The following is a 16,526-nucleotide window of genomic DNA, read 5'->3' on the forward strand; positions in this document are numbered from 1 at the left end:
TGATGCTTCCGCGATATTCACGGTCAGGATATTCACGGCGATAGGATAACGGTGGAATCGTGAACTTCCATTACACAATTGAATTTGCGAAAGTGTACGTGCGGCCTTTTGACATGGGACTGCACCGTGAGGAGTGAGTGCTCTAGTCGGCTGTTTGAACATTTTTACGCGCAGCCACCCTCATATTTCTAGGGCTTTGTTTATTTGAAAAATGGAGTGTTTCATGCGGGAAGACCGAATTTCTCAGTAGCCCTTCGCTACGCTTACGAAGTGCAGAAAGTGGTGGAAAAAACTTCAACATATACGGGAATTATTTAGTGCAATGACAATAGACTCATTTGCAATGAAAGTGTAAATATGCAAATAAGAGAGAGGAGGAGGAGAATAAAAACGGAGGGACAGGGAGGCAAAGAAGGGAGAGATGATAAGAAAGGCTGGTTCACCAGACTCACATCCAGTTTTCTTCCTTGCTCTGGGGTGAAGTGATAAAGGGGAGATAACAGAGACAGAAGGAAATAGAGAGATGAACAGGATCACGTGTGCACTTGGGGGAGCACATCAAGTTTACAGGTGGCCGCACGGGCTAACTTTAATTACGTCAGCAGTGCCATCGTTGCCATCTGCGCCTTCGAGGCACATGTACGTTGCAACCATGGTACGCTGTATATTATGTTGGTATGTAGTTAGAAATAAAGTTGAACAGTTCACAAACTGCGCCGGACGTGTAATTCGTTGTCTAATCAAGTGAAAACATGAAATACTCGCATGCCATTTAGAGTTAGCCGGCGCAGAGCGGGAATAACTGCAGACCACGTGGACACTCCTTGTTCAACAATAGATACGAAACCTCTGACATGTATTTGTTCAGTGTACTTTGATCAGACAGTGATGGTATTCTGCTTCGATGACCGTGCCAGTGATTCCATGCCTTGTTCGAGAGCCAGCATATCGTTTTCACAAACACTGTCAGCGAGTTCTTAGACACTGTAAGGCTATGGACACGCAAAGGAAACACTTGCATCATCCACACACGTTTGTTTTAGGCTAGGCAACTCTGCCATGTTCACTTTGCTTTCTTGTCATAACGGCGGCCTCAAGGACTTTCGCAAGCGTTTACCGTTTTCTTTCGGGAAACCGACGTATAGCGGTGGACGAGTATGAAGGAAACGAACTCAAAAAGTCTTTGCGTATACATGTTGTGTTAGACATTTACACATATATTGGAAACAGCACAAGAACGGAAATGTTACACCATACCTAGTACATCGGAGATTATGCGTACTGTCTCGAGAAGCAAACGATATAGGGCAAACGCTATAAATATGACGATAACGCACGCGCATTCTGAGGTATACAACTATTACGGAATGCGCAGGGGGACAACCTGTTAATATCAAAATCTTATATAACAACAGTAATCGGAGCGCTACATATGTTAACAAGACGACATCACACAATACATTTGGTAAAAATAATCACGAGTGGATATCTGCATCATGCACGCCTGACATGCTCACAACGAAAACAATATTTTTTATTTAATTTTTTTTTCGGTGCAGTACTTATAGAAATAGAGTAGCTGATGTAATACAAATTTCAACCTCTCCACAGCGTGCCAGTTAAGACAGAGCATGACCTATTCACACATGCTTTAGGGCTCTGTGCAAGAACCACATCGAGTATGTACGTTGAATGTCAAGAAGGAACATAAATGCTCATTGACATATGCGACTAGCGGCTATAGCACCCGTTGCGTGACCGAGTTTCTCGCAAATGACGTCGCTGATTGCTGCTTTGGTCAAGCGACGACTGCTTTCGGTCAGGCGCTCACTGATTTTTTTAGGTGGCGCCACTGTGGTCAGAAACCTCTGAACCAATCAGATGCTCAAAACGCACGTAATCACACTTTTGAGATGCAATAGCAGTACGAGCAGTCGCGAAATTTGTGTGGTGACGCACAATAGCAGGTGTGAACATTGGTCTCCTCGAGTCACTTTTCGATCACCAGTCACAAATGGCTGCGTGACCGGTGATAGTCGAAGGAGTAAATGAACATTAAAGGGTCCCCAAACCTCTCCGGATTCAAAGACGAAAGAGGCTTTTCCCCTCGCCACTTTTTTTTTCCATAAAGCACGTGTACAATGTCAGTGTCAGCACAAAGCGTCAGGCTTATCAGGATTTTATGCTTATCGGTAACACGCTGTTATCTCTTTTTGCGCGGATGAAAACGCACAAAGCGAAGTGCGACCAGTTAATCGCTTACGACGTCAGACCGGTCAGAGTGGTTGTGCGACTGCATGCATGGCAAAGCGGGGCAAGAGACAATTGCCAACCGATATCGCTCGTACACGTACCAGTCGAGAGCTCGTTTCCTCATGACGTAGCGTGAATAGACTGCTGGGGTCACTCATTGTTCTGAATAGATGGAAAGCGCCCGGGCGTAACAACGCGCTTGTTCCTTGTTTTTTCAGAGGCACGCTATTTAGGGGCCCTTCAAGAAACAACGCCACTTTTTATGTGCAATCTTGCGGCGCATTTAAGACGTCAGCAGACGGTTCGGCCGACCGTCTGCTGAAGGGACGAGGTGCTAGGCAATGGTGCAGTTGCTCCTGCAGTTGGCCACCAGCCTGATGGTGACCTCCTGCTGACTCATCGAGTCCTTGTTGGCCAGGCCATCGTGGCACTCTGAGTTCATGGCCTCCCAGAAAGGAGTCGCCGCGCCGCGCTGGGAGTCGGGTGAGGCGCAATCCACCGGTGACACGTCGTCGTCGACGTTGGCTGCACGCTCCATTTCTTTGTGCTCGACGAGTACGTCCTCCTTTACGAAACAGAGCACATCACGTTATATGGTGGTTGCAACAGCCCCGAACTTTATTACAATGTAAATGCGTAAAAAATATCCTAGCACTTGCTGTTGAGCAAGTTGGCGCTTGTTCAGTATCAATATTTGACTTCTCGGATAAGCCACTTTGTTATGGAGATGTCCGCTCGCTTGAAGCGAGGCCACAGCATCTACTTTCTTACAGTAACAAATTTAACTCCAAAACCACTACCACGAAGAGCACACATAGGCAGGATGGGCATTTGTCGTGTAGATACATGCCCTTGGGGTTGTCTTTCTAGAAAAAGAAAATCTCTCAGAGCACAACCTTGTCCTGCTTACACGTGTTCTTATTGAAGTTGAGTTTTACAAAAGCGCTACCACAATAAGGCAGGAAACAAGGAAGTATACACAGGACAAGTCTGTGTTCGTTGTGGCTTTGTGGTTATTGTAAAAACGCATCGTGGCCGTGGTTTTACAATAACACTACCATTATGTGTTTTTGTGGTTGTGTTCCCATAAAAACACAACCGCAAGAAGGACACTTACAGACAGGACAAGAGCCCGTACGGTTTGCGTGTCCTCTTTGTGCTCGTGGTATAGGCATAGCGTAGCGTCTTTTAGCGCAAGAAGTCGAGTAACTGGAGCTGGTCTTGCTTCAAGTGAGCAAACATCACCATAATGAAGTGACCCAAGGGCATTATGATAAATCAAATAATCTAGATGACATGCCGACGGAAATATAAATGACATGAGCATACGTGCTAACTAGTTATTACTTGAAATATTTCTTGATAGATAGATAGATAGATAGATAGATAGATAGATAGATAGATAGATAGATAGATAGATAGATAGATAGATAGATAGATAGATAGATAGATAGATAGATAGATAGATAGATAGATAGATAGATAGATAGATAGATCATCATCATCATCAGCCTGACTACGTCCACTGCAGGACAAAGGCCTCTCCCATGATCCGCCAGTGAACCCGGTCCTGCGCTTGCTGCTACCAATATATACCCGCAAACTTCTTAATCTAATCTGCCCACCTATCCTTCTGTCTCCCCCTCACCAGCTTGCCTTCTCTGGGGATCCAGTTAGTTATCCTTAATGACCAGCGGTTATTTTGCTTACGCGAGGTTGAGGTTGAGTATGTTGTAGGTAGCCGGCGGATCTATCCTTGCATAATTTGCAGGCAATTGCCCCACCCGGTTTTCTCTTTGCTAGTTGCAGCTAATGCCCTTTGTTTTTTAACTAAGCACAAGCAGGCTTTTAAAATAAACATCGGGCATAGCGTGACGTAATCCTGCATAAGACGGCGGCCTTTCTGCTATTCCACTTGCAGTATTGTCCCGGTCTCGCTGCACTATACCCCAAACATAATTGTCACTTATCACCAGTCACATGCGAGGTCCGTAGCAATCAAAAATTTCAAGAGAAGTCGTGACACCTGTTTCCTGAACCACGCGCTACATGCCCGGCCCATGTACATTTCCCATTCTTGATTTCAACTATGATGTCCTTAATTCCCGTTTGTTCTCTAATACACTCTGCTCTCTTCTTGTCTCTTAAGGTTACACCTACCATTTTTCTTTCCATTGCTCGCTGCGTCGTCCTCAATTTAAGCTGAACCCTCTTTGTAAGTCTCCAGGTTTCTGCTCCGTAGTTAAGTACCGGCAAGACACAGCTGTTATATACCTTCCTCTTGAGGGATAGTGGCGATCTACCTGTCATAATTTGAGAGTGCTTGCCAAATGTGCTTCACCCCATTCTTATTCGTCTAGTTACTTTAATCTCGTGGTTCGGCTCCGCGGTTATTACCTGCCCTAAGTAGACATAGTCTTCTACAACTTGGAGTGCACTATTACCTATCTCGAAGCGCTGCTCTTTTCCGAGGTGTTGTACATTACTTTCGTTTTCTGCAGATTAATTTTAAGACCCACCTTTCTGCTCTCCTTGTCTAACTCCGTAATCATGAGTTGCGATTCGTCCCCTGAGTTACTCAGCAATGCAATGTCATCGGCGAAGCGCAGGTTACTAAGGTACTCTCCATTAACTCTTATCCCTAACTGTTCCCATTCTGGGCTTCTGAAAACCTCCCGTAAGCACGCGGTAAATAGCATTGGGGAGATTGTGTCCCCCTGCCTTACACCCTTCTTGATTGGTATTCTGTTGCTTTCTTTATGAAGCACTATGGCAGCAGTTGATCCCCTGTAGATTTCTTCAGGGGATCTATCTTGCATACGTCAAGATGGATAGATAGATAGATCCAATCACCCGCACTATTCATTCGTCGTCGTTAGGACTGTCACGCTATACTTCTACCTGTAGAGCGGTTCGAGGCGTGTACCTTTTGGTAGGCCTCGCCTTCATCTTCGGCGTGGAGCAGGCTGACGTCTGGAGGTTCGGTTTCCGCACTAATGTCTCGGCAAAAATGGTTTGGTGTGAATGAGTCTTCGGGCTCCCGATGTTCGATGCAGTGTTCCACAAAATCCGCTCCCAACAGCTCGTCTCCAGGACGCATGCGCAGAGGCGTGACTTTGTTGATGAACTGCGAAATTTAAGCATATCCTTGTCTAGGTACGACAGAATTCAGATGTAGATTAATAGGTAATAAGCAATATAGAGAGATACCATTCGCGATGATTATGCACTAGGTAGATAAATAAGACTAGAGTATGAATACAAATGAAAAGCACCACGACGATAAAAAGTACAGTGGTGATATCAGCCAGGTAATCATACTAAGCAAGTGATCATTTATGATAGTAATAATATATGAGGTTTTACGTCCCAAAACTATGATATGATATAATGAATGCCGTATATATAGTGGAGGGCTCCGAAAAAAATTTACTATCTGGTGAACTGACATCGCACATTACACAGTACACCTCCATCTAAATCTGACCGCCACGACCGAGATCGAACCCGTGCCTTGTGGATCACGAAATGTTGAAATAACCTGTCTTTATACACTGATTTATCGTTTATAAGTTACTCAAACGCACGACTCAACGTACTTGCTGGTGCCCAATAATTGTTGACAATTCAGCCATATGCGTAGCATGACAGGACGGACGGACTAGCGAGTGAGCTGACACGAGTCAAGCACCAGACTACAAGGACACGTCATTCCAGGCCTTCTCCGGTGCGCCAGCTATGCGCCTATACGTCATTGCTCCTCGAGCATGCGCAACACGACTCTCAATAAGCCATGCGAAACTGCTTAACCTCGGCCAGTGTATACTATAGCTTACGCTACGAAACCCTTGTAAAGTGATTGGTGCTTTGTTTGCTCAACCGCATGAGTTGTAAGCAAACAGCGCCTTCACATCTTCACACTTTCCAGATTTCTTTCTTCGTACTTAAAGACACGCGCGCAGTTATTCTCAATAACCACTTCATGGCACGCGTGCTCGCCTTGAGCACGAGAAAGGTGACGCCCGTGCTCCAGGCGATGATGGTGAGGCAGGCGGCGAACTGGATGCCCAGAAGGCTGCCGCCGCCGCCTTTGAAGAGACCGAGGCGGTGGTGTCGCAGTCCCTGGTACCGGGTAGTGTCCAGGAAGAGGCCGACGGCCAGCATGCCCCAGAGGCCGCCCACGCCGTGAATGGCTGCCGCGTTCACGGGGTCGTCGACGCTCAGCCAACGCCGCAGCAAGGACGGCACCGGAGTGGTGCACAGACCGCCCACTGCGCCGATCAGCAGCGCTTCCCAAGAGCGGTAGAAAGCCGAACCGGCTGAAATGGGAGAAACGCTGCCGTGTGATACGAACTGCGTTGAAAGTGCAGGCGGCTGCAATATAGATCGGACCACGCAAGCACTTGTCAATATGCGCCAGGGGTCGGCAATCTTTTGAGGCGGAGGGCCAAGCCGACACAGCGGGGGCCCACGTAGAAAAATGTTGGGGCTTTGCAGGCAAGGTGTGAAAAATTTTGTGCATTGACACTAATTTGTACAGCAGGACTAGAACTAATGTTTACGCTGAGCATGCATCTCACAAAGATGCAATCAAACATTGGTTACAAGAAGGAAAAAAAAAACACTTCAGACGAAAACTGCCATGTCTGCCTACCGATATCACTCTAAAGAAATTGAGTATTTGTGAAGTAGTTCTGCCACGCAACAATAGTCATCTGAATTCCTCGTCTTTCCTTTCTCGAAAACCCAACGCTCGCCATTTTCCTATCAAGAATGCTGTGTCACACTGATAACGCGCACGCCGTTCATGACCGCGAACTACCGGAACCATGGTGACAACGCGAGGAAATTACGCGAACTGGATAATGATTATTGTTGCATGACAGGAATACTCCACAAGTACTCATTTTTTTTTAAGGCAGGAAGGGGCAAACGGAAGGGGGTTTGACTGCATCCTGGAGGCCGTGGGTCACCGACCCTTGGTGTATGCGATCAACTGGTGAGTCACAGTATGTCGGTAGTATTGTTTGAGTAGAGGCGGTGCTCTGTGCGTTAGCAGGCATTTCAGGTTACCGCTTCCTCCATGGGATACTAAGCTATTCATATCAGACAGTATTGCCTTTAACTTGAATAAAAATTGCAGTGGCTAAATAAAAGTTCAATTTCTTGTTTTGATTTCTAAAATTCTTACTACACGAATAGTAATTTAAAGTCGCATGCATTTTGTTTCATGAAGGTACCTGCAAACGGCATGAAAAGCGTTCCTGTGATTAAAGCCCAAAGCCGAAGCACCAAAGGTAAGTACATTGTCAATTGTGAACTTCATCCCTAGGTTAGCCAGTTCCCATCACTTCTTCTTTGTCTCGTGCGCCTCTCCCAAAGCCCCTGCCCCACTTCTTTATTTACAAGAAATATAATAGTAGAAAAGATCCATGTTTTGGGAAGTACCGCCACATGCATGTTAGATCTGATTTTGAATTTTGATCTAGGTAGTTAGATTGTTGTTAACTTCATACATTTTATAAGGTATCCTTACATGTATACCAAGCCTGTGTATGAATTTTTACCTGAGCATTTGTTTTGATAGTGAAGCTGTTGACTTGAATTACGCATAACGTTGTATTTAGCTCATTACTAACCTGTTATTGACACCAGTGATCCCAGAACAGAAGTGATGATGTCTTCAATGTCGAAATGCTTGTGAACCAGGTAGCTGCCACAGCACACGGAAAATTATCAGCACGTAAGTGTCTTGCAGAGCCTTTCGTGAGCTTTACACAGAATTCGGGTATATATAGAGAGGAAATAACGAATCTTACGTTGCAATGGTGCCAACAAGACCACCGCCGATGGAAGAATTAATCGTGGATACAGCTGACCTGGACAATGGTTAAACAGGTGCCCATTCAGACAGCATGATAAATAGTGTAGAAAGTGTAGAAAGCAGAAGAGAGTTTCTTGAGCTATTTGTGGCCGTGTGTCCCCTTAACTGAAAGAACCATATTTAAAAAAAAACGCAAAAATAATGAGAGCTAGCAAGTACCTAAAGGCACAATTACGCTAGCATGCTCCTTTTCAAGTCACTTGCCGCAACCTGCAACATAAACATATTCGGAGATTCAGAAATTGCCTCGGCGTGTCTGAGGTTCTTCGAGCAATGTAGAAAGAAAAAATAAATAAGCAATATCTACGCGTTGTTTTTTTTATGCTGCATCAAAAAAGAACACAACGTCTTGCACTACAGAAAATTTCTATCTAGAGCGGTTTTTCTCGGTGACAATCACACACCTTCGATTTGCGGTTAAATAAAAACTGAAAGACAAAGGGAAATGCAATGATTGCGAAAGATTGTACCTGGCGGCGAAATGCCATTTCTCGTCGGATATTCCAAACGTGCTTCCACTGTTGAAGACAAGTGAACCCCACCTAGAGAAAGGATTAAACACGTGTAAATAAGAACGAGTGGCGTATAAACAGTAAAAACTTGTCTGAGAACTACGTTAGCAATAATTCGGGTCGGGAGAATCGATATAGCTGCATATTTCTAAGAGCCCCGCCAAACGAGGCTGCAGTGAGAAGACGTTGAAAACTTCCTTTCGGTCATGTATTTTCGCAGCGTCAAACTTTTGTGCAACAATTTCTGTGCCTCGCTCCTTAGGAGATCTATATGTGCCTCTTCTCGATATATTCAAGTATGCGACATCAAAAGCAAGTGATCCATACTCAGTACCTCGGGGAATATATGATCAGTTGTCATCAGTTGTCATTAATTCAACAGCCATAAATGACTCTCCACGTCTCACTACCATATCATTGCGCCATATATATATATATATATATATATATATATATATATATATATATATATATATATATATATATATATATATATATATATATATATATATATATATATATATATATATATATAAGGGAAAGAAGTATATACCTAAGGGCTCGTTTTTCCGTGTTTTCACACAATAATTATGAGATTAACAGACAGTAATGCCAAGGAATGTACAGGGGAAGTTATTATAACCAATGGAATGTAAATAGGAAAGAAAAGTGGGTGAAAAAATAAGCAGCCGTGAGCAGGAACGGCTGGTTATTTTTTCACCCACTTTTCTTTCTTATTTACATTCCATTGGTTCTAATAACTTCCCCTGTACATTACTTGGCATTACTGTCTGTTAATCTCATATATATATATATATATATATATATATATATATATATATATATATATATATATATATATATATATATTACATGTCGAGATAGCCAGATAGCACGTGATCTTAGGTCACTTTCAGTCATATTGCATGACATCATCATTAATAATTGGTCACAGCTAACACCTAAAAGTAAAACGTAGAGCTTCTTTCTTTTTTGGCAACACCTGACCCTTGCACCACAAAAACCAACCGGCGACTATCTTCGAAAGCCAACGAGTGTGCAGTCCAGTACAATTAGTGATATTGGTTATGGTGGACAAGGACAAAGAGTCTTATTAAGAGCCAGATAACCCAGTTGTGCTTCCAAGTATACTTACCACAAGGTGAATGCCCCAATCATAGCGTTCGTGGGGTTGCCCATTCGCGGTCTGCTGTGCCTGTCCCAACTGAGCCTAGGGCCCAGGACCAGGGCCGAGATCAGTCCCGACGTGCCACCTAGCAAGTGAACGCAGGCCGAGCCGGCAAAGTCGATGACGCCGATGCCGTTGAGGAAGCCGTGCCTGCTCCATACCCAGCCGGCGGGTATGCAGTACATGAGCGTGCTCAGGGCCGAGAAGAGGCAGTACGCGTGGAAGTTGGTGCGCTCGGCCATGGCGCCCGACACGATGGTGGTGGCCGTGGTGGCGAACGACAGCTGGAAGATGAACATGGCGAACTCCTCGCCCATCACCTCAGAGCTCGCGTCCAGGAAGAAAGAGCCGACGCCGCAGAACGGGTTGGTGCCGGGTCCTCGGCCATTTTGGAGGCCGTATCCGACGCTCCAGTAGGTCAGGCCTCCCAGGACAACGTCCACGGCGTTCTTCATCAGGATATTCACCTCGTTTTTCTTGGACACGCAACCGGACTCCAGAAGCCCAAAACCTGAAAGCGACGTGGTTTGTAAGCGTTCAAGGCACGCGGAGAAAGATCTCACAGTGCACGTGATGCGCCATTGGGCTCAGAACAAGGGGACAGTACACTCCGGCACAGGAAGTTGATGTACGTCTTGCAATCACATCACTTGTGCAAGTGGAAGGTATCCATATACAGGGTGTTTCAGCAATGTGCCCAATATTCTTTATATATCACAGAAACAAGATATCTGCGAGCTCTTTGAGGCGATGCCTTTCCCGTGGTGGAAGGCATCTTCAGATGCGTAGAAACATTAATTAGGGCAGTAATTATAGAAATAATAATGTTAACATTTTAACCAGTGGTGATAGCCGGTAGAGTCCAATCGGCGAATTCAAGCCCATATCAACATTGAAATTTTGAAAAAGAGGCCACTGGTAATCATTGCGGAGTGATGCAATGAGCCTAATTTTGCTCGAAAAACCAAAGGCAATGCACCAAATGGCACATCTACCATTCACTTTGATAACGACCTCAGTGAATGTTTCTCTATAGCCGTTATCAACCGTCAATTAAGACACTTCAGTTCGAGGCCGTTTATCGACGCTCGCATATTCTTCTCCCCCAATACAAGGGAAAAAGTATCGTCATTGAGGGTGTTGTCGAAGTGAATGGTATATGTGCTGTTGGGTGTATCAGTTTCTGTTTCGCCATCTTAATTGACCAGATATCATCCATCCGTGGTGATTACCAGTGACCGCTTTTCTAAAATTTCAAAGTGGCTATGAGCTATTCTTAGAAAGGGTTTGAATTCACCCATTTAAATCGACTGGCTATCACCACTGGTTAAAAAATTAATTGTTGCAATCTCTTTAATTACTGTCGTAATTAATGATTGTACCCATCTAAAAATGCCTTCTGCCATAGGAAGGCAACGCCGCAAGTAGCACGTAGATACCGCCTTTCTGTAATTTTTAAAGAATATTGGACACATTTCTTGAAACACCCCGTATACACTTCCTGGCTCTAATGCTTATTGCATGACAACGTGAGTGCATTGTCATAATTAATCAAAGTCGTGTTCCCCATTTAGAACTTCGCGTTGGTTGTGAAAACCTTTGAAGCTGGAAGGAGTTCAATAGCCCTCTACTGGCATTTCCTGATCTCTCCAACCATGATGCTAACGAAGAAAGATGCTTGCACGCTGCTTAATTTGTGAGTAAGGCGAATACACGTGCCCACTTTTGGTCGATGTTGCTTCCGCCTCATCAGCCATGCTTCGTTCACTTGGTCATTCATGGCGGGATATGACTTTTGTCCTGTTTGTTTCTAATGCAACGCGACCATAAACATTGATCCCACTTTCTCACCTATATAGAGAGAAAGACATTCATGGTAATACGGGTAATTGTGCCGGCAAGCAAGCGCCTGAGTGCGACTGCTGCAGTCTTGGCAAAAGCAAGCTGCTTTGTTCCGGGTCATCATTCGCATTCGGAAGGAAATTTATGGTGACACAAGGTAAATTCGCTTATGACGAGGATAGAGAAGAGGCGTGACACACACGATCGTAAAACACACAAGGGCTCATCCGACAAGCCAACACTGCTACCTTAGTGAAATTTATAGTCTTCTTTCCTCCTCTGTTTTCCTAATTTTCTTTCTGTTCATCGAGACGACTTCCGTCGGCACATATGCTTCACTGGCATCAAATAATCTATGTGATTGCCTTTAACCACATGGCACTTTCCTTGTGCACGCATCAGTTCACGTATCCTTGTCTTTCAGCAATCTATCTTCATCCCATTTTCCCTGTACACGCACCCAGTCAGGCCCTTCTCAGTTTCGTGTTTTGGCTTAACCTGCTCACAAACATCCCACCCTTCCACCCCTTGTCAGCTGGATTTATCAACACGAATGAAGGAATAAAATATTATGGGAATGTTTTCTGAAGATCCCATGCCCATGCACAATAACGTTGTTGAAGGCCACATTTCATAGTTATCGTTGACCTGTCAGGCTGTCTACAGATAACCTGTAGTACTGTCTACACCTCGAGAAGTACCAAAACAACGTGACCTGTAGCGTACAGTAGGCATTCTTTACAGACGAATGAGTACGAGAACGTACAAAATCTCAGTCACCTAATGCAAAGGTAGGCTGTGTATACGAGCATCACAAACACTCACCTGTTTGCATGGTGAAGATGACGAAGGAAGACGTGAGCACCCACGTCGCATCGTCGGGCTTCATGCTCTTGGGGTCCACAATCATGGCTGCCGTCTACGTTTCCGGTTGACCGCAAACGCAGTGTAGGACCTCGTCAGGTCTGCCGAATGAATTGGAACACGACCTTACAGCTCACACAAACCACGGACACGCGCTCACTCTCGGTTTTCCGTTAGCCTCACTTCGTAAGACGCAAGTGTGCCGTTCGTCACTGCGTTGGTCAGTGACAGGCCCTCTTCTTTTTCTTTCTAATGCTGGCCCCCTGATTCTTGACCAGCGATAGCGCAGCAGTGACCTCGCTAGCGCCGACTCGAGGCGCGAGTGCGACGCGACTCGGCGACGTGTGAGCCGCGCCGGCTCGTAATCCCGGCAGTGCGGTGGCGCGATGCCTGCACGACGGGGCACACGCGTCAGCTAGTGCGCCGTGGATCGGGCTGTTGCGACGCCTCTGGGGATTCGGCGGAGAGCTGACGAGTGTGCGGCGGAGCAGGAAGTGAACGGGGATATTGGGAGGCTGAACGACGGGAGGGCGGCACGCGTCGGACGGCGCGAAGCCGGGAGAAAGAGAAAGGGGAGGGAAGGGTATCGAGTAAGAACGAAGGTAAGGAGAGCGGATCGGATGAGCGGGTGAAGTCATATATACCTTAGATTGAATTAATGCGTGCAGATAATGTCGCGTTTTAAACTACTTTACGATTAATACGTACCCACTCGTCCAGCTTGCTATCGTTCTAAGAAACGATGTTCCGGATGACATTGCATCGATCTCTAATTGTATAACTTTTGGGGATAACCTTATCTCTTGGAGCGCTGGTATTGTATAACGTCGTTGCCCTTTCATATCTGTAATCTTTGTTTGGTTGTTGTTGTTTTTTCTTCGTTTATTGTGTCTATTATTCTTGGTTTAGTAATTATTGATGTCTCAGTGCCCTTCGATGGGCCTGTAAGGCATTTAAATAAATAGATAATAAAAGTTCGCAGTTGTTCCATGTACAAATGCAACCGACAAGCGAAGCTCTACATATGGGACGCAAATGAGCGTCGGCTGCGTTCGGTGGTGGGAACGACAATGCGCGTGAGTCTGTGGAGCGCGCGGCGCAGCGCAAGCCCTCTGCCGCGCTGCCGCCGCACATGCACTGCCGCTTCCAATTATGCTCGGAACGCTTGCCCAGCGCAGGGGAGCTTCGATGGTGACGGCGGCGACAGCGGAGTGTGGACCTAAGGAGCTTCGCTTGTGATAAATAAATAAATAAATAAATAAATAAATAAATAAATAAATAAATAAATAAATAAATAAATAAATAAATAAATAAATAAATAAATAAATAAATAAATAAATAAATGATATCTGTGAACTGGGGTGACTGCCAAAAAGATAGCAATAGAAAACAGGTGACAAAACGAGCGCCGACGCGAACAAGTTGACCACATTATTCTGTCTGGTGTTTGCGATGCTGTCGCATTTGGCAAACTCTGTTGCATACTGTTTATGCATTGCCACGCGGGTTGAGAGCTTGATCCCACATAGCCATGTTTTCAAGTATGCCATGGTTTCAACCAAATTTCCGTCACCACATTCTTAGGAAGTTACGAGCGACCCCCGCAATCTGTTTTCTTTTTCTCTGCGCACATTTTCCATCTTTTCCACCTTCTCCTAAGCGTTCTCGCTTATCTTCCTTCTACCTAATTTCCGGGCTATTGATCTTGTTGTCTACGTCCTCCTGCGGCAATGGATTGAAATCCTGTAGCCTTCGTTGACAAAAAGCCTCCACTTAAGCGTCAGATATCAAGGACGAGGGTTCGATTCCCGACCACGGTGGCCGCAATGCGGTGTGGGCAAAATGCTAGGACACCCATGCACTTTGATTTAATGCGCCCGTTAAAGAACCTCAGGTGGTCAAAATCAATTATTTGTTCCCCACTACAACCTGCCTCATAAAAATACCATTGTTTTGACGTGCAACGCAGGGAAATTGTTACGAATGAAGAAAAGTCGGCACAGCATGAGAAAAGAACCATCATTATCTCTCAGCGTTGTCCAGTGACGTCCCCCTCTCCAGTGTTAAGCAAACAAAACACAAAAGTGTAGTCTGCGTGTGTGCGGCTGTATGTGTTATGTGTTTATCAGTGTACATATCATAACCATCCCTCAGCACCTGGAGCAGCATGTCAGGCGAAAAGCCAGACAAGCTTCTCCAGCTCTTTATTAAAGATTTCTCTCTCTCTCTCTGCTTATTGATCTATCCATCAAATAAACTGTCTTGATGACATTTTCTCACTCACCAGTCTTCCTAACGTGATAGTGGTGGTCATCGAAAGACTGTAATACGACGTACTTGTCGCACACTGCACGTACCAGTGGTCGACACAATCACCTGCACTGTCATTTTAAAGGTGCTAATGGGAGCTCCGTTTGAAACGGGGGAAATTGAGCGTGTATAAACGTAAGGAGAAACGTATGCTCCCGAGACTGAAGTAAAAATCCACCGTGAAACTCCTCATCCACAGACAGCAGGGAAGTGATCGTCATAGTCCTTGGCACGTGTAGCGGTTATAATATCCTGGCTCTATTGGGGAATGTTGACATTTACAGTTGCCTCACCTCCCGACAGGTCGATACAGACGTGCACACACACACACACACACACACACAGATATATATATATATATATATATATATATATATATATATATATATATATATATATATATATATATATATATATATATATATATATATATATATATATGGCGTCACAGGATAAACAACGTCTGCCCGTTACGACTGTCGTACCAGGAGGATATAAGGCCGCGGCGGCAGAAACAGTGATAAAATAGTGTCAACACCTTGAAGCTGTTTCTCGCTCTGACAGTATTGTTGCTCAAGCATGTCGCAATAGAGCAATAACCAACGGTCGGATCAAAGAGGATTCCTTCAGTGTGCTGCAGCTCGACTGCGTTGATTCTCTCCGTGCAATAAATTCCTGTTGGGACAAGCAGTGATTGATTGGATACTTAAGTAATATTAATTAATTGGTTGATTGATTGGTTGATCAAATGATACCAAAGAAATTACTGATGAATTCTTCTAAAGGGAATTTTCGTACCCGGTGTATCTTGCACTTAAGATTAATCGATAGATATATAGATCGATGCCACCTTAACCACGTCAAAGTAGTTTTGACGTGGTTAACCATGTCAACCTACTTCTCAAGGAATCATTCAACGAGCCACCTAAAATGCAATCACAAGTGAATGAAAGTCGAAGTGCTGGCGTAAGTAACAGATATGTGCACAAAGGGCAGCTAAGTACATCGCATTTGATAACCGCCAGGGTCCCTTCTGCATTGGCCCAAGGCGACGCGATGGTGAGAGCCATCCTATTTTTTTTTCTTTTTTTTTCGTGACCCCGCCGCAATAGTCTAGTGGCTAAGGTACTCGGCTGCTGACCCGCAGGTCGCGCGATCGAATCCCGGCTGCGGCGGCTGCATTTCCGATGGAGGCGGAAATGTTGTACGCCCGTGTGCTCAGATTTGGGTGCACGTTAAAGAACCCCAGGTGGTCGAAATTCCCGGAGCCCTCCTCTACGGCGTCTCTCATAATCATATGGTGGTTTTGGAACGTTAAACCCCACATATCAATCATTATTTTTTTCGGAGTCGATGTTGCTCATCCTCTCTCTGCCCACCGAGAGCTTTCTGCACGTATACTGTAGTCTTTTTCCCTCCCTTAATAGTGGATATGAATTGCGAGCTTTCTGCAATACGCCAAGTTTTACACTGCTTCCATGAATGGCTCACCCCTGTACCAAGCGACGATGCTATGTGATGACGCCATCATGTGGCGTCATGGTCATCACACAAATTTTGGCGTTCTGAGCCGTTTATGATTAATATGTTGACGACATGACGTGGTGATGATTTTTCTGCATCACTCGTGTTGACGCCGCTGACGTTCCACTTTCGCCTTTGATGAGGAATC

The 16,526-nt window shown here is 45.1% G+C and overlaps 2 protein-coding genes across 2 annotated transcripts; both read right to left on the reverse strand.

The window, feature by feature from the left end:
- Positions 1-2,487: 2,487 nt before the first annotated feature.
- Positions 2,488-5,376, reverse strand: LOC142761706 (uncharacterized). The gene is made up of 2 exons (XM_075892804.1): positions 5,180-5,376; positions 2,488-2,818 (listed from the first exon to the last, which is right to left on the reverse strand). The coding sequence occupies exons 1-2, from the start codon at positions 5,351-5,353 to the stop codon at positions 2,588-2,590; spliced, it is 405 nt and encodes a 134-aa protein (XP_075748919.1). The 5' UTR covers positions 5,354-5,376; the 3' UTR covers positions 2,488-2,587.
- A 792-nt stretch (positions 5,377-6,168) lies between these two features.
- On the reverse strand, positions 6,169-12,590 carry LOC119172662 (putative ammonium transporter 3). The gene is made up of 6 exons (XM_075893064.1): positions 12,506-12,590; positions 9,806-10,349; positions 8,608-8,679; positions 8,073-8,132; positions 7,893-7,966; positions 6,169-6,572 (listed from the first exon to the last, which is right to left on the reverse strand). Exons 1-6 carry the CDS (start codon positions 12,588-12,590, stop codon positions 6,169-6,171), a joined length of 1,239 nt encoding a protein of 412 aa, XP_075749179.1.
- Between the last annotated feature and the right edge of the window lie 3,936 nt (positions 12,591-16,526).

Source organism: Rhipicephalus microplus, chromosome 4 (genome assembly GCF_043290135.1).
Source record: "Rhipicephalus microplus isolate Deutch F79 chromosome 4, USDA_Rmic, whole genome shotgun sequence".
Lineage (NCBI taxonomy): Eukaryota > Metazoa > Arthropoda > Arachnida > Ixodida > Ixodidae > Rhipicephalus > Rhipicephalus microplus.

What these genes read in the sequence shown, in the direction of transcription:
- LOC142761706 (XM_075892804.1), bottom strand. Translation starts at nt 5,353, where the DNA reads ATGCGTCCTGGAGACGAGCTGTTGGGAGCGGATTTTGTGGAACACTGC. An exon ending in AAGGCGAGGCCTACCAAAAG is followed by an intron (nt 2,819 to 5,179) that starts GTACACGCCTCG and finishes TGTTTCGTAAAG; the next exon opens with GAGGACGTACTCGTCGAGCA.
- LOC119172662 (XM_075893064.1), bottom strand. Translation starts at nt 12,590, where the DNA reads ATGATTGTGGACCCCAAGAGCATGAAGCCCGACGATGCGACGTGGGTG. An exon ending in CATCTTCACCATGCAAACAG is followed by an intron (nt 10,350 to 12,505) that starts GTGAGTGTTTGT and finishes CGTCGCTTTCAG; the next exon opens with GTTTTGGGCTTCTGGAGTCC. An exon ending in ATCACTGGTGTCAATAACAG is followed by an intron (nt 6,573 to 7,892) that starts GTTAGTAATGAG and finishes CTCCCATTTCAG; the next exon opens with CCGGTTCGGCTTTCTACCGC.